This window comes from Pochonia chlamydosporia, chromosome 4, assembly GCF_001653235.2.
Source record: "Pochonia chlamydosporia 170 chromosome 4, whole genome shotgun sequence".
NCBI lineage: Eukaryota > Fungi > Ascomycota > Sordariomycetes > Hypocreales > Clavicipitaceae > Pochonia > Pochonia chlamydosporia.
The window spans coordinates 119670-143581 of NC_035793.1; the positions used below are offsets into that span (position 1 = coordinate 119670).

General features: G+C 50.7%; 4 protein-coding genes across 4 annotated transcripts; 3 read left to right on the forward strand and 1 right to left on the reverse strand.

Annotated features, from left to right (window-relative positions):
- Window positions 1–2185: 2185 nt before the first annotated feature.
- On the forward strand, window positions 2186–10385 carry VFPPC_07463 (translational activator GCN1; the record flags this gene model as incomplete). Its single annotated transcript, XM_022428559.1, has 4 exons — window positions 2186–2333; window positions 2394–4462; window positions 4526–9781; window positions 9837–10385. The coding sequence occupies 4 exons, from the start codon at window positions 2186–2188 to the stop codon at window positions 10383–10385; spliced, it is 8022 nt and encodes a 2673-aa protein (XP_022284344.1).
- Window positions 10386–13889: 3504 nt separating this feature from the next.
- Window positions 13890–15740, forward strand: VFPPC_07465 (serine hydroxymethyltransferase; the record flags this gene model as incomplete). Its single annotated transcript, XM_018286315.1, has 5 exons — window positions 13890–14000; window positions 14085–14141; window positions 14245–14338; window positions 14391–14528; window positions 14593–15740. The coding sequence occupies 5 exons, from the start codon at window positions 13890–13892 to the stop codon at window positions 15738–15740; spliced, it is 1548 nt and encodes a 515-aa protein (XP_018142903.1).
- A 378-nt stretch (window positions 15741–16118) lies between these two features.
- VFPPC_07466 (isochorismatase family protein family) lies at window positions 16119–18737 on the reverse strand (the record flags this gene model as incomplete). The annotated part of the gene is made up of 1 exon (XM_018286316.1): window positions 16119–18737. The coding sequence occupies one exon, from the start codon at window positions 18735–18737 to the stop codon at window positions 16119–16121; it is 2619 nt and encodes an 872-aa protein (XP_018142904.1).
- A 4595-nt stretch (window positions 18738–23332) lies between these two features.
- VFPPC_17895 (g-protein beta subunit) lies at window positions 23333–23635 on the forward strand (the record flags this gene model as incomplete). Its single annotated transcript, XM_022429568.1, has 1 exon — window positions 23333–23635. The coding sequence occupies one exon, from the start codon at window positions 23333–23335 to the stop codon at window positions 23633–23635; it is 303 nt and encodes a 100-aa protein (XP_022285378.1).
- Between the last annotated feature and the right edge of the window lie 277 nt (window positions 23636–23912).

Sequence of the window (23912 nt, forward strand, 5' to 3'; positions counted from 1 at the left end):
CCCCGCTGATTGGGTTTATTCTTGTTGGGTTGCTGTGGCTTGGGGGTGCCAGGGCGTGACGCATTAGGGGTCTCCGTAGGGGTATCTGTCGATGGAATCAGTATTTACATGATACTTGCACGCGCGTATTGTTGCTGGGAAAAAGCCGGAGAGGAAATGTACCTCTGGAAATTGGTTTGCCCTTAAACTCGTACGACGGCAGTTCCTCGACAGGACACTCCCTCGCAAACCACTCTAGTGCCTCGTCCAGACCCCAGATAGAATCTTTGACTACCGGAGAAATATTGGTGGCTATATCCAAAATGTGTTTGAGAACCGCTTCAACACGTGCTTCAGGAAACCCAGCTGAGGCCAAGGTCTGGCGCAGAGTCCACAGACGGACAATCATGTCCTCCTCTGAGGGAAGCTTCCCAGTACCAGCATTATCGGATGACACACTCGAAGCAGCAAAGCGAGTCTCTGCTTTTATAAGATCGAGGATGTGGTCTACCAAGTCCGGTGGTAGCCATTTGGGGGCGTTGACCAAGTCGGCTTGGCCACGGAGCAGGCGTCGATCTGTTTCAAGTCGCGTTCGTTGTCGCTGGGCGTCACGTTTAGTTTTCTGGGCATGTTTCTCGACCAGAAGCTGCAGTTCGGATTCCTCAAGCTGTTTTTCAAACTCTTCGGGGCTCAAAGGTGTGTCTTTGGCATCACCAGAGATTGACTTGGTTGATGGCGGGGCATTTTCTTTGGATGGAGGGGCAGAGGAAGAAGCATCAGCCGGTTTGGATGCAGGCAGCGGCTTTGCTTCCGACTCGGACCCTTCAGGACGGGGTTTGGAAGCAATTGAAGTGGTAGCAAAGCCTCGTGCCGGGTTGGCAGCTGGCTTCTTCTTTTTCTTGTTGCCAGCCATTGCCCTAGCACAGCAAGCAGAGCAGAGCACAGCAAAAGTTGAAGGAAGGGTCTGGTGTGGATGTTGGCGTTTGGATGGAAGCTAAGGTGAGCAGGCGGAAGTGGGAAATGAAATGGCAAATGCAACACAGAAATCAGACACACACACACACACAGCTACAGCACAGGCACAACATTAAACACTCACACAGACCAGAATGGGCCAGTCAGTGACATGGACATGGACATGACATGACACAAGATCTTGATCCACTGATGCCCGCTGCTCAAACTAAGATTCAAGTTGCGGTGGCGTTCAAGGGTGCTGAAGTTGTGCATCCGCAGGGGTAGTCAATGCTGTGCGTTGCCATGATGTGCCAGACAGATTGGGCTTGACACGTATCGGTGACTATTTCATCTATCCTACCCGAGACATTAAGTTTTGTCAACTGGAGGTCTGGTTTGGCATGAATTTTCAGAGCCAACATTGAACCCTGCGTCACTCTGACTCATCCCCGATTGACGACGAATTGTTTGTACACATGCATGTCAAATTTTAGCCCAATCCAAGAAAAGAACTATGGAACGCAAGAATAGAATGACTGTCACGCCGAAATTGTGCCTGATTTTATCCTAGGTGTTATTATGCAGCACGCATTCCTTGACTTTGACTGTGTTGGTGGAGTGAAGGGATAATGGAGTGAATGTGGTTATTTAAGCTTCCAGATGTCATAATACTAACTTGGACGGATACTTTGTTAAACTACCTAGGTATTGTACAAAATAGATCTATACCTAGGTACTCCAAGACGAAAAAAAAGAAGAAGAAAAATGAAAAGCCAAATAAATAAATAAATACACTTAAACTCAAAACTTCAATTACTTTGTGCCGGTCGAATAAAGGCACCTTCCCATCGCGTGCCATTGTCTTGTTGCGGGCGGTGAGCAGAATTTCCACTTTCCCACAACTTATTGCAAGGCGAGGCGGGGCCATTTTTTAACGGCCAGTCTGGTGTCTGGTGGGGTGGAATCACACTCTATGCGTCTACGACACCAAAAGACGAGCTGTGGATTGCCAGCCAGAGCTTTCAACTCGAGACAATTACCCCGATAATTGGCTCTCGACGCCTTCCCTTCCAGGCTCGTCTTTGCCTACCTCTCTTATCCTTCACCCTCTACCGACCAGACACTTCCTCGATCTGTGTCAACAACCCTCTTCTCCGCCCAAGATCTACGACGGTGTGAGATTTTACAAAACAGTCCTGGTAGCCCCAGATGGTTTCGTCACTCGCCCGCCTTCGTTTCGCTCCTCGATATGTCTGAATCGTTGGACAATGCCCATGGCTCTTCCGCAGCCGCTTCTGGTCTCGACTTAGTTGCGATTGACCAAGCTCTGAGCTCTTCCTCCACCTCGATTCGAATCGCCAAGCTCCATCATGTTGACGACACAATTCGGCACAAGGGTAGCTCCAACCCTTGACTTTACCTAGCCGAGACTTCAAGAAGCTGACTTTGTGCTGCAGAATGCGACGCCTCGATTGTTCCTGATATTTTGAGGCTGCTCTTTTCAACCCATCCATTCTACCGAGACCGAGAATCGAGGCTTGCCGTTCAAAAATGCTTGATAAGCATTATTAAAGCTGGAGCCAGCGCCAAGGCCCTTGCTTCCGCCGTTAAGCTTATGCGCCAGGAGATTCAGAAGCCTGGAATTGCGATATCCAATGCCTTCGTTATTGTTGAATGGTGCAGCTTGTTCATGCAGCATGTTTCGCCGGATACTTGGGAGCAGCTCGGCAACGAGATTCTACTCACCGACGCAGATGCAGTTGAGAAATGTTTGCAATCGGGCTCCAAGAGTGGCATGACTCGATCAGCAACCATCGTAACAAGACGTGGTTTTCGCAGCCTGTTTTCTTCCACAGATACCCGAGAAAAGTTCCTAACCGCGGCCGTGACAACACTCACAACCAAAGGTGCTCAGCCAACAGCTAGACATGCCGTTGTATTGGGCATCATTGCCGGTGTATGCTCTCGACAGGCGCCATTACGGCCGGTCTTGACAAACTTGAAACCAAAATACTACGAGTTTTACTCTCGGGAGATCGTAGGGTCACGAACCACCCTGTCGGAACACATAGCTTCGGGTCTCGGCGATTTCTTCGTCAGTTTCACCACCCTCGAAGATGTCGAAAAAGATTTGGTTCCAGCCATTGAAAAGGGTTTATTGCGTGCCCCGGAAGTTGTCTTGGGCGGCGTCTTAAAGCCGCTGGTCTCTTCGCTGCCTGCCGATATTGACTTATCAAAGACTCTTGATGCTAAGCTATTGAAGCCGCTATTATCCAATATCAAATCGAGTAATCCAGCAATTCGCGGCGGCGCTATTATTGCCTTCCGCGCAATTGTGGAAAAATGCTCTGACCTCAAAACACTAGATCATGTTGTCGACGAAATCGCCAACCCCCTGGCTTCTGGCAAGCTCCCTGCTGCTGAACAGAAAATACTGCATTCCGAGATGCTGGAATCTATGCCTTTGTCATCGCAAAGTACTACAAAAGTCCTTACAGCTTTGTCGACCATCTCTTCAAAGGAAGGAAACGAAGCTGCTCTTGCTGCCGAAACTTCTGCACTCGCCCGCGCTGCAATCTTGGCCCTCACAGAAGGCAGCGACCTCCCCAAACCAGCCATTGACACTGTTGTAAAAGGACTGGCAGACAAGAAACCTGGTTCCAGGAGAATATGGTTGCTACGTGCAGGCAGCATCCTGCATGCGCTTGGTTCTGCTAGCGCGACTCCCGGCCTGACTGCATTTGTTGATGGAGTCACCCCTAAGCTTATTGCAAATTTCCAGGAAGTCACATCAAACGCTGCAGCATCAGCACAAAGCGGACTTGTTGTTGGGGCATATATTCTTACAGCGCTGAATCCTGTACTGTGTGGGCAATTCCCTGACTCGGCGATCAGCTCATCGCTGGCTAAGGCGTCCATCTCAAACCAGGCCTTGTCTTTGGTCGCAAAGCAATCTTTTCTGTTAAACTATAGGGTTTATGGCAAACTCAGTGTCGAGGAAGACTTGCAATGGCTGTCCAGGGCACTGACTTCAGTGGCTCAGGGCCTCAATGATGACTCTGATGACGACGTTACTCTAGCATGGGCAGAGGCTTTCATCTATCTGATTACAACGCCGTCCATTCCGCCAAAGGTGCAACAGGAAGCAATCAAATCCCTCTCCAAATTATACATCGACCGAGCCGACGTAATCTGTCAGTTTGTTGTTGACGGTTTATGGAACAACTTCACCCTTGACGAAGCCAAAGAGAAAGATTTGAAGATTAATAAATCCAATCTTATCCATGTTTTAAGGTCAATATGTCTGGATCCCAGCGAGCTCACACACCTCGGCGGAGTTGTATCTCAAGAGCAATTGGAGTCCCAAGCCTGTTCCATCCTAGTCCTAGCGAGACCAGAGCTCATTCCTCGGTCCAGCTGGATTGACTTATGTCTGCGCATGGGCATAGATCCCGGTGCTCTTGCCAAGAAGCATACAAATGAACTTCTCGGCGAAATTGGCCAACGGTCCGCAATTGACCAAAACGTAAGTCGACACATAGCGTAGTGGTGGGAGTTTGGTGTTGAAATTCTAACTTGCGTTGTCCAGGTTGATGCCATCAAACAAGCTGCTTACAATGCGGCTGCCGAATTGGCGTTTGTTGCCCCAGAAGTCATAATTCCTCGCCTCATGGAACTAATTAGTCGCGATCTTGACCCTAAGCAGCTGCATGACATTGGCCCTGTCGAAGCAGCCATTTATCGAACCCCAGAGGGAACCTGTTTTGTTGACGTTCTAGCAAAGAAAACACAGAATGTTGTCCCCAACAAAAATACCAAAGACTACGACATATTAAAATGGGAAGAGGAGCTGAGAAGCCAGCTTGAACAAAAGAAAGGCCAGCAACGAAAACTTACTGCGGAAGAGAATGCTAAAGTAAGCGCGCAACTTAAAAAAGAATCTGGCATCAGAATTTCTATCCGGGGAATCGAGGCCAAGTTATTACGTGGCATTGGAATTATCAAGTCCCTCGCCAACGGCCCACCTACTGATGCCACACTTTGGCTATCTTTTTCCGTTGGTCTTATTCTAGATGCCATTGATGCGGGAGCTGGTCTTATCATTGGTGACATTGCCCCGTTGGCGTATGTTGTCTGTTCAGAAAAGGTCTCATCGAGATTGGGGGCTATACGACAATTTATCGGTGTTGCAACGCTCCGGTTACGAGGTATTACCTTGTCCGAAAATTATGATGAGGAAAAACTGGAGGATCTTGTTACCCGTGTTTTGTACCGTCTCCGATTTGCAGGTGAGCAGCGTCCATTTGATGCTGTTTCCCTCATTTACATTTTGCCCCTGGTACTGGACGTTCTCCGAAAAGGTGGTGTTGGAGAAGACGCCGATGATCGAGATGCCCAACTAGTTTTGGCGGCCGAATTTCTCTCCTTCCATACCGACGTTTTCTCTGATGACGCAGTCCCACGAACCGAGCTTCTCGCTGTGCTCATCCAATCCATGCTACAATATGCTCAGCATTACAAGCTGATCAAGGACTGTTTCGCGGACATGTGTCGATGCATCGCACCCAACATGACTCAGCCAGAGATGCAGGTGCTAGCCAAAGGTGCCATTGTGTCGCAATCAAGTGTCAGAACGAGCGTCTTACAGTCCATTAGCTCTGAAGTTGACATGAGTGAACTCAAATACTCCGACGAGATTTGGCTGGCATGTCATGATGACGAGCAAGAAAATCGGGAGCTTGGAGCAGAGATATGGGAGGAGAGTGGATTCGCCGTTGACGCTAATGTCTCTCTGCGTATGATTCCATTTTTGGATAATAAAGACCCCCAACTCCGCCGGGCGGCTGCTAGATCACTGGCTGAAGCTGCACAAAGGCATAAGGAGACCTTGAGTGATGTGATTCCCCGACTACAGTCTCTGTATATCGAACTAGCGAAGCCCAAGGTCCAACAGCTAGACGAATACGGGATGCCAAAGAAGATGGACTTGTCTGATCCATGGGAGTCTAGGCAAGGTATCGCCTCTGCGTTCAAGGAGCTCACACCTGTACTGAACAGACAACAAATCGACGAACTTTTCAATTTCCTTATTGAATCCGGACCGCTTGGCGACAAGAGCGATAATGTTAGGAGGGAAATGCTGGATGCTGCGATTGCCGCAACTGAAGTTCACGGCAAGAGCATGATTGACGAATTGATGAAGAAGTTTGAGCATACTTTGGAGCAGCCAGACAAGAACAGCACTGCAGCTGACCGCGTCAATGAAGCCGTCATTATCATGTATGGTGCTTTGGCCAGGCATTTGGCCCCTGGGGACTCCAAGATCCCAATTGTCATCGAGCGCCTCCTCGCAACCCTCAGCACTCCATCCGAGACTGTGCAGTTCGCCATTGCGGAGTGTCTTCCCCCTCTGGTCAGAGTCTGCTCGGATAAATCTTCCAAGTATTTTGACCAGGTGCTTGAGGAGCTGCTCAACTCCAAAAAGTATGCCAGTCAGCGTGGTGCTGCATACGGTCTTGCTGGCCTTGTCCTCGGTAGAGGCATATCCTCGCTGCGCGAGTACCGTATCATTTCCACTCTCAAGAGTGCCATGGAAAATAAGAAGGAAGCTCACCAGCGTGAAGCTTCTCTGTTGGCTTTCGAACTCCTCTCAACAGTCCTCGGTCGTATATTCGAGCCTTACGTCATTCAAATTGTTCCCCAGCTCCTCAGCGGCTTTGGTGACAGTAATGCCGATGTACGCGATGCCTGTCTGGCTGCCGCCAAGGCTTGTTTTGGTCATTTAAGCTCTTATGGTGTCAAGCAGATTATGCCTACACTTCTTGACGGCTTGGATGACCAACAATGGCGAAGCAAGCGTGGAGCGTGCGACTTGCTCGGTGCAATGGCGTATCTTGACCCCAACCAGCTGGCAAATAGCCTGCCGGAAATCATCCCTCCTCTGACAGGTGTCTTGAACGACAGCCACAAGGAAGTCCGAGCTGCTGCCAACCGAAGTCTGAAGCGATTTGGTGAAGTCATCACGAACCCTGAAATTAAGAGCCTTGTTGATGTTCTCCTCAAGGCACTTAGTGATGCCACAAAGTATACCGACGATGCACTGGACTCCCTGATCAAAGTACAGTTCGTGCATTATCTCGATGCGCCATCTTTGGCACTTGTCACGCGTATTCTTCAGCGTGGCCTGGCCGATCGCTCTAATACCAAGAGAAAGGCTGCTCAGGTCATTGGCAGTCTGGCACACTTGACTGAAAAGAAGGACATCATTACACATCTTCCCATTCTCATTGCAGGTCTTAAGATTGCCGCCGTGGATCCGGTCCCAACAACCCGTGCCACTGCCTCTCGAGCATTGGGTTCACTTGTCGAGAAACTTGGCGAGGATGCTATGCCAGATCTGATCCCTGGTTTGATGGAAACTCTGAAGTCTGACACCGGAGCTGGAGACCGCCTTGGATCAGCTCAGGCTCTCAGTGAAGTTCTTGCCGGTTTGGGCACAGGCAGACTCGAGGAGACTCTGCCAACCATTCTTCAAAACGTCGACTCCTCAAAGGCAGCAGTTCGGGAAGGTTTCATGTCACTCTTTATTTTCCTTCCTGTATGCTTCGGAAACAGTTTTTCAAACTATCTTGGGCGCATTGTTCCACCTATCTTGGCTGGATTGGCTGACGACGTTGAATCAATACGCGAAACTGCGCTTCGAGCCGGACGACTTCTTGTTAAAAACTTTGCCGTTCGCGCAGTTGACCTGTTACTGCCCGAACTTGAGCGAGGTCTGGCGGACGACAGCTACAGGATCCGTCTCAGCTCTGTTGAGCTGGTTGGTGATCTTTTGTTCAACCTTACCGGTGTCAAGGCCAATGAAGAAGGAGAAGAGGAGGACATGGAAGCGGTCAAAGAAGCAGGAGCTTCCCTCAAGGAAGTTCTTGGAGAGGAGAAACGCAACAAGATCTTGTCTGCGTTGTATGTCTGCCGTTGTGACACTGCCGGCGCTGTGCGAACAGCTGCTGTCGCTGTCTGGAAAGTTCTGGTGCACAGTCCCAGAATTCTCAAGGAATTGGTGCCCACTCTCACTCAGCTCCTTATCAGAAGACTGGGTAGCTCCAATATGGAACACAAAGTCATTGCCAGCAATGCACTTGGAGAGCTTATTCGTAAGGCTGGAGACGGAGTACTCTCGAGTCTGCTGCCCACGTTGGAGGAAGGCTTGCAAACATCGACAGATTCAGATGCAAAGCAAGGTATTTGCTTGGCTCTCCGAGAACTTATTTCCTCTGCCTCTCCTGAAGCTATGGAAGACCACGAAAAGACACTTATTTCTGTGGTCCGCACTGCCCTCACTGATTCGGACGAAGAGGTCAGAGAAGCAGCAGCGGAAGCATTCGACTCCCTGCAGCAGATTCTTGGCAAGAGGGCAGTTGATCAAGTCCTGCCATTCCTCCTTAACCTTCTGCGATCTGAAGATGACGCGGAGAATGCCTTGTCTGCGCTTTTGACGTTGTTGACGGAAACTACTCGTTCCAACATCATTTTGCCGAACCTAATTCCCACTCTTACCACGCCTCCAATTTCAGCGTTCGATGCCAAGGCATTGGCGTCTCTGTCAAAGGTTGCTGGTGCCGCCATGAATCGTCGGCTGCCAGGCATTATCAACTCTCTATTGGATAATGAAATCAATTGCACAGAAGAGGGCCTTCGCGCTGATTTGGAAAGCTCGTTCGACACTGTGATCCAATCTATTGACGAGTACGACGGTTTGAACACAGTCATGAATGTGCTTTTGGGTCTTATCAAGCACGAGGATCATCGACGAAGAGCGGCCACGGCACGCCACATGGGCAGCTTTTTTGCCGCCAACGCTGTCGACTATTCTCGGTACAATCAAGACATCATTCGGTCTCTTCTCAATGCCTTTGATGACAGCGACTCCGAAGTTGTCAAGTCCTCATGGGCAGCCCTCAGCGAATTTACCAAGAAGCTCAAGAAGGAAGAAATGGAGTCTCTTGTCGTGTCTACCAGACAAACACTACTCCGGGTCGGTGTTGCTGGCGCCAATCTTCGCGGCTTCGAGTTGCCCAAGGGTATCAATGCTATTCTGCCCATTTTCCTGCAAGGATTGATGAATGGCACTGCCGACCAGAGAGCTCAGGCAGCGCTTGGTATCTCAGACATTGTCGACAGAACAAGCGAAGCTGCTCTTAAGCCTTTCGTGACACAAATCACAGGTCCTCTTATTCGTGTTGTGTCTGAGCGTGCTATAGAGGTCAGGGCTGCTATTCTGCTGACTCTCAACAGCTTGTTGGACAAGATGCCTACAGCACTGAAACCATTTTTGCCACAGCTGCAGCGAACATTTGCCAAATCTCTCGCAGATACTTCTAGTGATGTTTTGAGAAGCAGGGCAGCCAAGGCATTGGGCACTTTGATAAAATATACCCCTCGCATCGATCCATTGATCGCTGAACTGGTCGCTGGGTCCAAGACTGCGGATCCTGGTGTCAAGACTGCTATGCTCAAGGCGCTGTATGAAGTTATCAGCCGAGCCGGCGCAAACATGGGCGACGCGTCCAGGACTGCTGTCTTGTCTCTTATTGACATGGACACTGATGAGCGAGATGAGGCCATGACCGTTACGAACGCCAAGCTGTTGGGTGCTCTGATCAAGAATGTACCGGAAGAAGCCGCAATGCCCCTGCTGAAGAATCGAGTGATTACGTCTCATTTCAGCAACTCTTCCGTGTTAGCATTGAACTCCGTGCTCGTTGAGTCCCCGGATATTCTTTTGCAGACCGCAGTCGCAGATGAGTTGCCCGAACTCCTCTGCCAGGGCATCGCCAGCAAGAATGTAAGACTTTTCTCACTAAACTTTGGGGAGTATCAATTCACTAACTATTATTCAGACATTTGTGGCCGACAATGTGATTCTTGCCACTGGAAAGGTCTTACTTTCGTCGCCTCCCAAGAGCTTTGACAGTCTCAAGACAATATTTGAAACCCTGGCCGACATCATCCAGCCCGGCAAACCTACTGACTCTAGACGGCTAGCCCTTGTGGTTGTGCGTACACTCAGTCGAACAAACATGGATATGGTTCGACCTCACGTGGCTCTACTGGCAGCGCCTATTTTCGCCAGTGTTCGAGACCCCGTCATCCCCGTGAAACTGGCTGCCGAGGCGGCATTCGTGGAGCTTTTCAACGTTGTTGATGAGGAAAGTAAGGTGTTTGATAAGTTCATGGCAGGCCCTGGATCTGATTTGCCGGCCAATACAAAGAGAAGCATGACGGACTATTTCAAGAGAGTGGCTATGAGATTAGGTGCTCAGGCTAGGGAGAGGAGAGAGGCTGAGGGTGGCCAAGGTGGGCTGGGTCTATCTAACGATGAGCAAGAAGACGAGAACGAGATTTGGAGTGTTGGGAAGCTTGAAGTTGCTGGAGAAACATTTGCATGAAAAATAGAGGCTGATAGAAAGAAGTAAAATATATCATCAGATATCATGGATTTGACAAGAATATTGACTACAATAAAGGGTCCAGTGTTGGTTCCAACAAAATCATGGGAAACTCAGCCGAGGAGTTCTACTTCTAAGCTGTTGCAAGTTCCTAGAAATGAGATTTGCATCGGTGAAAGACCCCTGGCCTGATTGTCACTTACATTGACTGGTAGAGTTCGAGGTTTGCACTCCGAAATTTGTGGAGACCACCGGTTCACCAAAACGGCGAGCTGCAACAGGTTTGGGCTTATCACGTGATATATCCACACATCAAGTTGCCATCTCGCACACCAGCTGACTCATCCGAGCCCTCGCTTAGCGCCTTTTGGCCGGGCCTAGTGCACGTGAACCCACAAACTCGTAGCCAGTTTGTGCGTACCCAAGAAATTCTGGCCACCGAAACCCCTCTCAGCCTCTTTATCCAACCCTCACACCCATCGAGGACCGGCCATCACACCAAACGACAATCAAGATGTAAGTACCAATTTGCCAGCGAAAGCGAAAAGAATATGAAGAATGAGGGAGGCGAGACGATCCGATGCAATAATGTAATTTTCTGGGATGATTGGAACGGCGGTACGGCGATGCTTGATGGATTGGAACGGTTGTTGGCGGCGTGCAAAAAAGTTCCCAACGTACCCGCCCATAGAAAAAAAAGTTGGATAGGGAGGAATGAATCGCACAAAAGAGGAGGAATCACCACCACAACCACGAAATATTACATGTTGGACGGAAGAGCCTTTGTAGGCGTGTTATAAGAATACTTTTTGTGCAATGGGCTAACATGCTCTTCTTCTTCTTGCTAGGGTCAACCTGCGAACTCAGAAGCGCCTCGCCGCGTCGGTCATCGGCTGCGGCAAGCGCAAGATCTGGCTGGATCCCAATGAGCAGAGCGAGATCTCCAACGCCAACTCTCGCCAGACGGTGCGAAAGCTCATCTCCGATGGCCTCATCATCCGAAAGCCCGTCACCATGCACTCGCGAAGCCGTGCCCGCGAGCTGAACCTTGCCCGAAGAGAGGGCCGACACCGTGGCTACGGTAAGAGAAAGGGTACTGCCGACGCCCGTATGCCCACCCAGGTTCTCTGGATGCGCCGCATGCGTGTCCTCCGCCGTCTCCTCGTCAAGTACCGCGCCTCTGGAAAGATCGATAAGCACCTGTACCACGAGCTCTACCACCTTAGCAAGGGTAACACTTTCAAGCACAAGCGTGCTCTGGTTGAACACGTATGTTTTGTTCTCGTCCGACTTGAGTTGTGTATGAATTGGGATGGGTTCTTGGCGTTTTGCACAATGGTAGTCCAGAATATTGGATGGCTATTTTCAAGGCCGAGGACACCTTCAACTTCATCGCTACAAAGTCAAAGCCCCTTGGTTGGAAAGAGATGAAAATACTGACTTGGTTTGAACAGATTCACCGTGCTAAGGCTGAGAAGGCCCGTGAGCAGGCCATCAAGGATGAAATGGATGCTAAGCGTGCGAAGACCAAGGCTGCCCGTGAGCGCAAGTTGGAGAGAGTGGCTGCTAAGCGAAATGCTCTGATGGCTGAGGAGTAAGAACCAAAATAGACCTGCGATGATGTTGCTATTATTTCGGTCTTGAGGGGATGCTGCTGCATTCGGAGTCTACGGGTTGGGTCTCTTTATTACGCCCTTCTGGTTTTCTAGTCGTACCGGCGGGGCTTCTGGCATGTAGCATTGAAAAATGGATCATGATGCACCATATGCGATCGCTGTAGTTGTGAATGTTGGCGTGATCAATATCTTGTGATATGGTGTGGGTTGTTGTGTAGAGATGCCGTCGTCACAGGAGGTGACAGCATTTCGTCATCGGGATTGACCTCAAAGTTGCACCTGTACCCACGGCATGCAACCCTCGAACACTGTCACTTCCTACAAGGTTCAAAATGTACGGCGATGAAAATTACAGTGGGCTCATCTTATCAACGTGGATCCGTCCAGGTCGGGCCACGGTACGCAAATTGCCTAGAGAATGCTCAACGCCACACAAACTCACGATGCAAGCGACCATCAAATTCAATACACACTGCTAAGGTCTGGGCCAGGACACACTTGTGTTCCGACAAGACGAGCAGAATCAAAGTACTGGCTCCTATTCCGGCAATGCACTCCCAGAAAACATCACTACGCTATGATCCCCATCCCACCACAAGCTACATACCAAAGAAGAGAAAATTGTCAAAAGCAGGATCAACCAAACAATGGATCAGGTTCCATCATTGCCCCGTCAAGGTGGTGATTGTGTGCCAGGGCATATCAGCATACTCCCGTCCCCTTTGATATCAAAGAGCGGAATACCTATGGCTGTTAAGAGCAGGTCTCGTCACGCCCATATTTAGTTGATAAAGAAAGAAGGGGAGAAAAAGAGGAGTGAAAATGTGGCAGCCGAGCCGCGGAGAAAAAGGGCTGGGGTGGAACCAGGGGTGGCCTGTGTGGTTCGGTTGCCACGCAAAATCACTTTTTCCAGGTCAAATCCTCAACGCAGCGCTCTCATCACTGGCTGTAGCCGCGACCCGCGCTGTGACTTGGAAGGAGCGGTTGCGCGCTTGCCCATAATGAAGGGGAATCAATGCCGTTTTGTGAATTAGTTGATTGGCTTTGAAAACTACAATCTGTCTGCTTCGTGATGTGTCATGGACCTTGGGTAATGACAATATTTTTTGTTTGTTGTTTGACGTCGCCAACGGACTGTGTTATTATTACCCAATTCAAAGAAAAAGTCATTCCGACTGGCACTCGTTCAGCACATCGATACGTAACGACAATGCACTGAAGACACTGGACTTAGCTAATGAGAATGGGTTGGTGGCTCGCCGCGGTCATCAAGCTCCCTCAAGAGGAATGGCCTGTTGGAGCCCTGCTGGAGCCCTGGAGCACGTTGGCGCTTGACCGAGATACATACGACATCTGCTGAAGAACTGCTGGACTCAAAGTCACCCCAGCTTTTTTCTTCATCCTTGGTCCAGAGGCTGGCTGGCTCCGGGCCATTCCAATGCGGGGATGGGCGAGGATTTGGAGCCATCTCTCAAGCGGGTACCGGCGGTCGGAGCTCATCGGACCACCAATTCAATGCGTATGGTACTGTGCTGTACGGTATCAGAGCATATGCAGATGCCAAATGTCGAATCGACCACGCGGGTAGCTCTCTTTTTTTGTGTGCCTGTGCCGTCGCCGGATGGTATCATCATCGAGCCGCTCCGACTTGTTGACCTGCCTGACCGAAGATAAGCTCGTGGTCCCTGCTCCCTTGCACTGCTACTCTGTCGTCGCCCTTAATTCCTCTTCCGTGGCCCCAACTCTGTCCTTTCTGCATCCTGTAAGCCATTGATTCTGGGTTGCATCATCCGAGGTCATCCTAGAGCTGTGTCTTGTTGCCAACGTCACGACACGTTGCCGCTTCCAATTACCTCGGACACAACACCACATTTTGCCGACCGCAGTCATGTCTCTGCATGGTCTACGAGGCACTTCGCGAGCCATTCGTGGCTTCGCCAGGCCCGTTGTGGCCGCTCGACGAGCAAAGTCGTCGATGGCCATGGACGGCCAGCAGCAGGTTGGTGGCGCCATGTCGACATGACCTTGACTTGAGGTCGGGAATTGCATCGATGTAGACAGTATACTAATTTTTCGGCTACAGCTCCTCGCCGCTCATTTGCAGCAGGCCGACCCTACTGTTTTCGATATTATTGAGAATGTATGTGTCTCATGACTCCGTCGCAATTTGCAGATAACGCCTGCGTGTGCTTCCAGCGATGCCTGTCCAGCATCACGAGCGCGCTAACCATACCATATTGTAGGAGAAAAAACGCCAGAAGCACTTCATTAACCTCATTCCCTCGGAGAACTTTACTTCCCAAGCCGTGCTGGATGCCCTTGGCAGCGTTATGCAGAGTAAGTAGTGTATGGACAAGCCTGCAGCCGATATACTAACTTCAGCCTCTAGACAAGTACTCTGAGGGTTATCCCGGTGCTCGATACTATGGCGGCAACGAATTCATCGATCAGTCTGAGCGTCTTTGCCAGCAGCGCGCTCTTGAGGCCTTTGAGCTGGATCCTGAAAACTGGGGTGTCAATGTTCAAGGTAAGATAGCCTCTCGTCGGCGAGCAATTGCTGCGCGAGCACTTATTGACAATGTCTCCAACAGCCCTCTCCGGCGCCCCCGCCAACTTGTACGTCTACTCTGCGCTCATGAACACCCATGATCGTCTGATGGGTCTTGACCTTCCTCACGGCGGTCATTTATCCCACGGGTACCAGACTCCCACCAAGAAGATCTCCTTCATCTCCAAGTACTTCGAGACTGTCCCCTACCGCCTCGACGAGTCCACCGGTTTGATCGACTACGACAAGCTCGAGGAGCTTGCGCTCATCTACCGCCCTAAGATCATTGTTGCTGGCGCCAGCGCTTACAGCCGTCTCATCGACTACAAGCGCATGCGCGAGATCTGCGACAAGGTCAACGCCTACATGTTGGCCGATATGGCTCACATCTCCGGTCTCGTTGCCGCCAAGGTCCTGCCTGGACCTTTCCCCTACGCCGACATTGTCACCACCACCAGCCACAAGAGTCTGCGAGGCCCCCGAGGAGCTCTCATCTTCTTCCGAAAGGGCGTCCGTCGCACCAACCCCAAGACCAAGGTTGACGAACTTTACAACCTCGAAACACCCATCAACTCGTCCGTTTTCCCCGGCCACCAGGGTGGTCCTCACAACCACACCATTACCGCTCTCTCTGTCGCCCTCAAGCAGGCCCAGACTCCCGACTTCCACGCGTACCAGTCCCAGGTCCTCTCTAACGCCAAGGCCTTCGCGAAGCGCCTCGGCGAAGAGAAGGGTAAAGGCGGTCTTGGATACAGCATTGTCAGCGGCGGCACCGACAACCACCTCGTTCTCGCGGATCTCAAGCCTCACGGTGTCGATGGCGGCCGTGTCGAACGTATCCTTGAGCTCGTCGGCGTAGCGGCCAACAAGAACACCGTCCCCGGCGACCGCTCTGCTCTCGTCCCTGGTGGTCTCCGCATGGGCACTCCCGCTATGACGACCCGTGGCTTCGGCGAGAACGACTTTGTCCGCGTCGCCGACATTGTGGACCGCGCCGTCACCATCGCCGCCCGCATCGACAAGACCGTCAAGGCGGCCGCCAAGGAGCGTGGTGAAAAGAGCCCCGGAAAGCTCAAGCTCTTCCTGGACCACGTCGGTAACGGCAACTCGGAGCCCGAAATTGTGCAGTTGCGAAGCGAAGTTGAGGATTGGGCTGGTACCTTTCCCTTGCCCTGGGAGGCTAGCCAATAAGCCGTCTATTACCAAATGACGTATTTTTGGATGGGATTATGAACAGGCATTATTTCTAGACGGCCAAATTTGTACTGTGTCGTTGCTTTTGTCGCTGAATTTGTTTACATGGGAAAATAAAACACCTTGCGTTTCTGCATTTGGTTGGAGATGGGCGTAAATGTAATTTAACTTACGTGTATAAGTCGAGACTAGGACATTGGGTAGATAATACGAGGATCAACTCCCCGCTGGGTGTACCTTGTGCGTGACTCAATTTCAGCAATTATTTGACATGATACTTTACACTGGTGATCAATATGTGGCACTCTGAGAAATATATTCCAAGTATTTGGTGTCAAATCATAATTGCGAGCTTACATGGTATCAAAATCCAACTCAGCTGTCACTCTTTCCAACAACCTTTTTCGTTGCCTCCCGTTCACCAAACCGCTCATAATATGCCTTCAGCCTCGCCAATCCATCAAATACTCCATCACCATACAGTTCCACCATGGCATGCAGGACAGGCCAGGCTGCGAAATCGGCAATGCTGGTCGTTGAATTGGCTATACCTGCTGTTTCGGATGTGTTTTTCGCAAATTCATCCCATGTAGCTAGTTCTGCCTGGAGTGTCTTGTCCAATGGTCTTGATTTATCTTGGTGTTTCCACATGTCTGCTAGCTTGAGAGCTCGTTGGAAGCGTGTGAATCGGAGGGCGAGATCATTTTGGCTGGATTTTTCGGTTTGTCCATACACGGCGTCTAGATAGAGCATTATGGCGACGTCTCCATCCACAGCAGACTTGTTTGCGTCGTTGTCAACGAAGCGAATGGGTGCGTCTGTGGAGACGTCGCCGCCCGTTGAATGTGGTGCCATGCTGCCTTTAGCGAAGCTGATGCCATACTCGGCGAGCATTAGACCTATGCGCATATTGGCTGTAGTATCGGCAGATGCAAAAAAGCGAGGCGAGTTGCTGATGTGTAAGACGTCGAAGCCTTTGCCGTACCGTGCCTCCCAGTCAAAGATGGAGGAGTTGTTCTCCGCGCCAAAGGCCTTCAACATTTCAATGGCTTCGGCGCTCTGTCCGTTGATGACAGGTTTAGCAGTCTCGCGAGTCTTGCCGGTGGCGCCTTGGCCCCAGATAATGGTTTCGTCTTTATCCAAAAAGGTGCCGATTTGTCGAAACGTTAGAGAGATCCTGCCGCCTTTGAAGGCTAGTTCTGCGGGTGTCTTTTCTCTTTCCGCGCGCTTGTCTTGACGGATAGAGTGAAGCCATTTCATATTTGTCTTCAGACCCATTCGGCATAGAGAGTTATGAGGTAGCTGCGCGCGTTGAGCTTGGCGTTTTGTGTCTCCTGGAGGAGAAGCGTCAGAGCGAGACGGGTCCTTACCCTGTCTCTTGGTTCTGAATACCATTGTTCGTTCTGCGCCTAGACTGACGTTGGCAATGTATGATCCCTTGACAACGTCAATGGTCTTGTCGCTGTGTTCTGAGATGTAGTCCTTTCCATCGCGGTAGAATTGTATCAGCACGTGGTTCAGTGGGTGGCCTAGGTGTTTTTCGGTTTCCGCTTTGATGGCCCGGACAGTTGGAGAAAATGGTAGCAATGGTGGTGATTCATCTGATGGATGTCGGTAAACTGGCATGCTTCCATCCTCTGAGACTTCGCCTTGCACGGCGACCAGGCGTGGAACCTCGCCGCCTTGGTGCAGCATTCGTTGCCATTGTACTTCGTCGCTCAACTTTTCAAAGGCATCTTTAACCAAGTCTTCTGATAGGACGTTCTCAATAATATCGGTGTCGCCTTCACAGAGTCCCTTTTGCAGGATTTGTTCCTCATCACCATGGCCTGGCGTGGTTTGTGGTGTTGCGTTGCCCATAGTGTTCATGTGGGGTTTGGTGGTGTTAGCCTGGGTAGCTGCTAGAGTCGACTCTTGATTCTTGTCGAGATCATCTGCGACCGTTGAATGGAGGATATTATCCTTTTTCACTACAGTTTGGTGTGGTTCTGTATCACCGGAGCCAGTTACTTTTGGTTTCTTGCCATTTCCAAGTGCTTCCCGTTGTTTCGGCTGGGCATTTTGTGAGTCAGCCTTGCTGGTGGTCGAAGGTGCTGCGCCTTTCCCAGCCCCAGCAGCTGAGGTTTCAGCATCAAGATGTAGGCCCGCCATATGTTGCACAAGATCAGGGGCAGCATCTTTGATCTCGTTGCGTTTGCCGTTTTCTTCTTTCCCAACTAAAGAAACCGCCGACTTGTCCCGTTTGGAATTTCTTGCCCGAGCGGTTGTGGCTGCAGGCTTGGGCTGCAGGCTCTCCAGAAGTTCTGGTGAGGAAGCAATCTCGCAGCCTGTAAGGTCAATCAGACTCTTCACTGCTGCAAGGAGTCGCTGTTCGCTTCGATAACCGCAACAGTCCTCAACGACGGTGATGGAAAGACCATGACCAGCTGCGTCCAAGGCGGTCGCATACACTCCCACGTTGCCCAATGACCCGCAAATGTAGACTTCCATGACCATCTTGGCGCGTAGGAGCATCAAGAGTTGAGTACCAGCAAAACCAGAGTAATGGGACTTTGACAGAATGGTGTCTCCCTTTTCTATTGCGCTTTCCACGATTGGGCTCGGCTTTGCCCCCCATGATGATGGCTTCACACAAGTCGCTTCTGGGTAGGATAGGAAAGCTTCAGGGTCCATTGGACGCTCCGGATTTGAGGGCAATACAGGAGCAACAGTTCGCCCTCGTTTTCCTTTGTGCCTGGCGGACGGCGGAGCATCAGAAACGATAATAGACTCGTCGTCGACTAATACGGGCTTCGCAAACTGTGACTGGAGCCAAATGATATCGCCATTGCCACGAAAGGCTTTCACTAATTCAACGGCGCGGTTTATATAGCCGTCAGGGTCTGTTGAAGGAAGGCCACCATTGGGATCCAGGAAATCATTTTGGAAATCAACGAGAATCAAGGCTTTCCTAGTGGTGAGCTGAGGCAAGAGAGCTTGGTCGAACGAAAACATGTTGTCTGGTTGGCAGTCAACCGGTTGTCCAGTCTCTCTAATAAAAGACGGCGAGATGCCAACCCCATGTGGTTTTGATGTAATCTTATAGCGGGACGGTGTGTGGGGAATGTGTGGCTGACCGCAAGAAATAAGTGAGCTTGGGAAGATTGCAGGATAACAAACGAGACAGGATCTTGTTCTAGCTCAGCATCAGTGGTAATCGGCCAGTGAAAGCGCAAATTGGGGTTTCGTGCCAAAGCGATCTACCATTACGTAGCAACATGTCGCTTCGCTGGACACACGGAGAGTTAATATGCGATCTGGACGGGGAAAGAATCAGGTCTGAGCGAATGCAAAAGCAAACTATAATTCTCGGTGGAAAATAATAATATGTGACAGAAACGGGGGTCATGGGCCTGTTTGGCGGCAGGGCAAGCGGGTGGAGACCGTTAGCCACCGGCTTAGATTAGACAATGCCGTTGGAAGTGAATCTGCTTCTTGTCTTCAGGCGCAAAGTGTCGCGCCATCAATGGTGGATGAAAGCGGGCTACCGAGACATTTGCGTTGAAGCGGTTGAGGATTGGACATGGTAGGGATACCATGGTGCGTTGTTGGACGAGGCACGGAGCGCAGCAGAGTTGTGGCGGCTCCCTCGGGTTAAACAAGTGTTGATACTGACGATAATAGTGCAACGTGACTTGCGCAATTGTAAGATGTTGGGCCGAGCAGAAGCATTGAAGCTGTGTTTGGCATTATGCTTCGTCCTACGTTTATCAAATTTATCGATGAAATTGAAGACTGGCATTCCACTTCTACCGGGTAGCTGCACCGTTGGTGGCCACAAGCTTTTCTGTATTCATGGAGAAGGAGCGACAGATGCAGTGCCTTCCCGAAGTCGGCAACTTGCTCTGATCAGCTTGGACGGCAGGAGGGTTGCATCAAAGGGTCCATGTCTGGTGTCTGGTCTGGTCCGTCTCGTCCCATTCTGTTGGTTCATATGTTCAATGCTTCATGTTGGCTGACACGGGGAGAAGCCGCATTGACCGCTTCTGCGCCCGAGTATCCTTCATGGTTTCTTGCTCATTGTGCAGTCCGGAGGATGCTCCGAGCCGAGTGCTCATATTTCATTCAATGGCAAATACACACACTTCGTCTTAGATCGATGCACTGTGATACACCGAATCCCAGGCCGAAAGTTGATTCGTTTATTGCAGGGTAGCACATGGCTTTTATAGGACAGGTGCAAGAAGTGGTCTTGGTTTCGATGTTGGGCAACCGAAGCAGCAGGGGAGGTGCCCATATGTGGAGCACAAGCCGAACATTTGCCGACGTTATGTCTCGCCTTGTCAAGCGTCAAGCGCATGCAGCTCGCTACAGCTGTCTTCTACATATAATTTGCATCGCAAAAACGCAGTCTCGACACATCATTTCCATCACACAGTACAGAGTACTTTAGTGCCTTCCTCTTTTCGTCTCCTTTTCCACGAGAAAATACCCAATCTCCACGATTTCCGGGCCGGAAATTACCGGTAGCGGCGCGGCGACTCGCCCAAGCCTATTCAACGAGACGCTGAAAAATGTCCTCCAAACGCAGCCTCTCCCCGGCAGACTCTGATGGAAGCTCTAAGCGTCGCAGACTGAGTGGGCCACAGGCTGATAATACCCCGGACGATGTTCCGGCCGTCAATGTGCTTGGAATAGAGGACGATGAATCAATGGCAACCAAGTCTCTTGCGCCTTCACATCACGCCAACGCAAGAGCTGGCATCCAACGGTCAATAGCCATGGTCCTAAAGCATGATGGTTTCGCGTCTGCTTCACCAGAAGCAATGGAGAGCTTCACGGGCCTCGTTGAGACGTGTGAGTTTATTCCCAATTTCACCAGTTGACGGACACCATTACCCCTTTGCTAACACGCCCAGATCTCGAGTCCATAATAGAAGAGACCAAGAGACTTGCCTTATCGTCCCGTCGCGACCACCCGGTCCCTGTGGACTTTGATGCCGCATTGCGGAGGTTTAACCTCCCGATATCATCACTCAAGCCCCATTTGAAGAATCCGTTGCCTGCCGACGCCTATATACCGAGATACAAAAGCGTTCACATTGCCGATGAAGATGCATACACGACCCTTCCGCTCCTTGGCCCCGAGCTTAGTGGTGAGCCTGATAAAAAGGCAAAGATCTATATTCCCTCAAACTTCCCCGACTTCCCGAGTCGCCACACGTATAGGTTTACGCCCCAAGAAGACACAAACGCTAGGGATTCTCAAAGGATACGAGAGGAAGCTGCAAGAACAGCGCAACAAGGCGAAGACGCACTGCGACGGCTTGTACGGGCTTCAAAGATGCGTAAACAAAAGGAGGCCAAGACGTTGGTCGAAAAAGATGTCCAAGGCAAGGAACGCTTCCGCCTGTGGGAGCTGACCATGAAACGCTTCATGGGAGCCGACAGTCGTGGTGAAAATACCGACAATGTTGAGATTGCGGACCACAGCATGATTGTCAACGGAGATGCCATGTTTGCGCGGAAGGAAATGTCAAGAATGGGCAAACGCCTAACAGTCCTATCGTCCAGAGGCAACTGATGCCTACGCGTCAAGTGATGGATTCAACGAGAAGCCTAGGGGGGCTTGAAATGGATCTGGGCGCAGCGTTTGTGTACGACTATGGGCAAAGCGAGATATGTTTATGCTTTGAGCGCGGATGGCGCAGAAATTCTGACGTTATGATACCCCCGATAGTGGATGCTATGAATGGGTTATACAATGGACTGGGTTAGCGAAATATTGCTGGGCTTGGAGTTTGGGTGTTGCATTTGCCGGCAAGGTGAAACATAATAATATAAGAGGGGCATTGTTTCGATTGCTGCCTTGACTGGTTGAATACCAGGTGATTGCTCTTTACTTCTGAGCTCTTTTCACAGAGAAGCCTGGTATGTCACTGGAACGACTTTTGCTGTGAACATACTCCATACCTCACGAAGAGAACAAAGTGCCTAACCGCATGTAGACTAGCGCCAATCGCTGACTGACAGCCCAGAAGGTACATCGGGAAGGTACCTGCGGGGCATCTGTGACTTTCAACTGCCCAATTGCTCGCCCGCGCCAGACCTTGTTAGCGATGCGGCGGCCCTAATTTTCCACCCACACAAAAAAATTCCCAATTTCTGCCGAACCACTGAGACCACTTCCAGAGCCAGAGACCCAGTACGGTTTTGCAGAAGAGCCAGCCCTCGCGAAACCCTCAGACTTCCTTTCTCCCTCCCCTCCCACTGCACATCTCGACTCTCGTTGCATCGCCCTCGTCAACGTCGCCATGGCTGAACAATTGATCCTCAAGGGCACTCTGGAGGGCCACGTACGTTTTTGTCCTTACCCGACCCCGTTTTTCATGTGCATCTCGGAATGGTCTAGCAACACAGGAAACAGCGACCTGTTCCGAGATGAAAGATGGAAATAGTTGCAAATTGCGATTTGGCAGATTGAAAGACAGAAATGCTGACTCTGTGTTGTAGAATGGCTGGGTCACCTCTTTGGCCACCTCCATGGAGAAGTACGTTGCGAATTCTGATGTCCTCGCCAACCTCGTCCCATGTCGAAGACGAAGCGTATCTCGAATATGGGAAATAAGGGAAACAAATATATGCTAACGTTTGCCCTGTACAGCCCCAACATGCTCCTGTCGGCTTCTCGCGACAAGACCCTGATCATCTGGAACCTCACCCGCGATGAGACCCAATACGGCTACCCCAAGCGATCCCTGACCGGCCACTCCCACATCGTCTCGGACTGTGTATGTTGCCCCCGCCTGGCAGCTCAACTACACGAGCAAGCTGGACAAGAGTATAAAATGGAACAGTTTGGCTGATTAGGTTTTTTTCGTGGAATAGGTCATCTCCTCTGATGGTGCTTACGCTCTGTCCGCTTCTTGGGACAAGACCCTGCGCCTGTGGGAGCTCGCCACCGGCACCACCACTCGACGATTCGTCGGCCACACCAACGACGTCTTGTCCGTCTCCTTCTCTGCCGACAACCGCCAGATCGTCTCTGGTTCCCGCGACCGAACCATCAAGCTGTGGAACACCCTCGGTGACTGCAAGTTCACCATCTCCGAGAAGGGCCACACCGAGTGGGTTTCGTGCGTGCGATTCAGCCCCAACCCCCAGAACCCCGTCATTGTCTCCTCCGGCTGGGACAAGCTCGTCAAGGTACGCTTTGAGATAAACTATGTGAAACTACTCTGCTGCTCTGAACCATGACCAAGACGCTATAACCACCCTAACTCCCCATTTCACATGATGTATTGCAAAATTTTAAAGTATTTGCTACTTCAGAGCCTTTTGGCCATGAGACAAACTAATCACCTTTGCCTGATTCAACACATACCTTTTTATTTTGGGGGAAAGATTCCACTCAGTTATGCATTTGTGTCTTGGTCAGGGTCACCAGCACCTATCTGCAGCAGCAACTAACACGTATAACAATACAGGTCTGGGAGCTCTCCAGCTGCAAGCTGCAGACTGACCACATCGGCCACACCGGCTACATCAACACCGTCACCATCTCCCCCGACGGTTCCCTCTGCGCCTCCGGTGGCAAGGACGGCACCACCATGCTCTGGGATCTTAACGAGTCCAAGCACCTGTACTCCCTCAACGCCAACGACGAGATCCACGCCCTCGTCTTCTCCCCCAACCGATACTGGCTCTGCGCCGCCACCGCCAGCAGCATCATCATCTTCGACCTCGAGAAGAAGTCCAAGGTCGACGAGCTCAAGCCCGAGTTCACTGCCGTCGGCAAGAAGAGCCGAGAGCCCGAGTGTGTCTCCCTGGCCTGGTCTGCCGATGGCCAGACCCTCTTTGCCGGTTACACTGACAACATTATCCGTGCTTGGGGTGTCATGTCGAGGGCATAAAAATTTTAACTTGTTCTAAACTGAATTTTTCGTTTCTTTTTTAACTCTACACCCCTCGTTGATATGTAACTAGGACTAGGGAAGAAATGAAAAAAAAGAGAAGAAGACAAGGCAAATTTTTTTAGTATTCGACACGACCAAAGAAAAAAAAGGGAAATCATGTAATGATGCGTGGGAACACTTTTGGGTGACAAGGGGGAGAAAGCGATGCGGCATGGAATCCGGGAGGTTTCTGAGGAACAAACTTCGAGTGGAAAGATGGTAGATCATGGTGGGG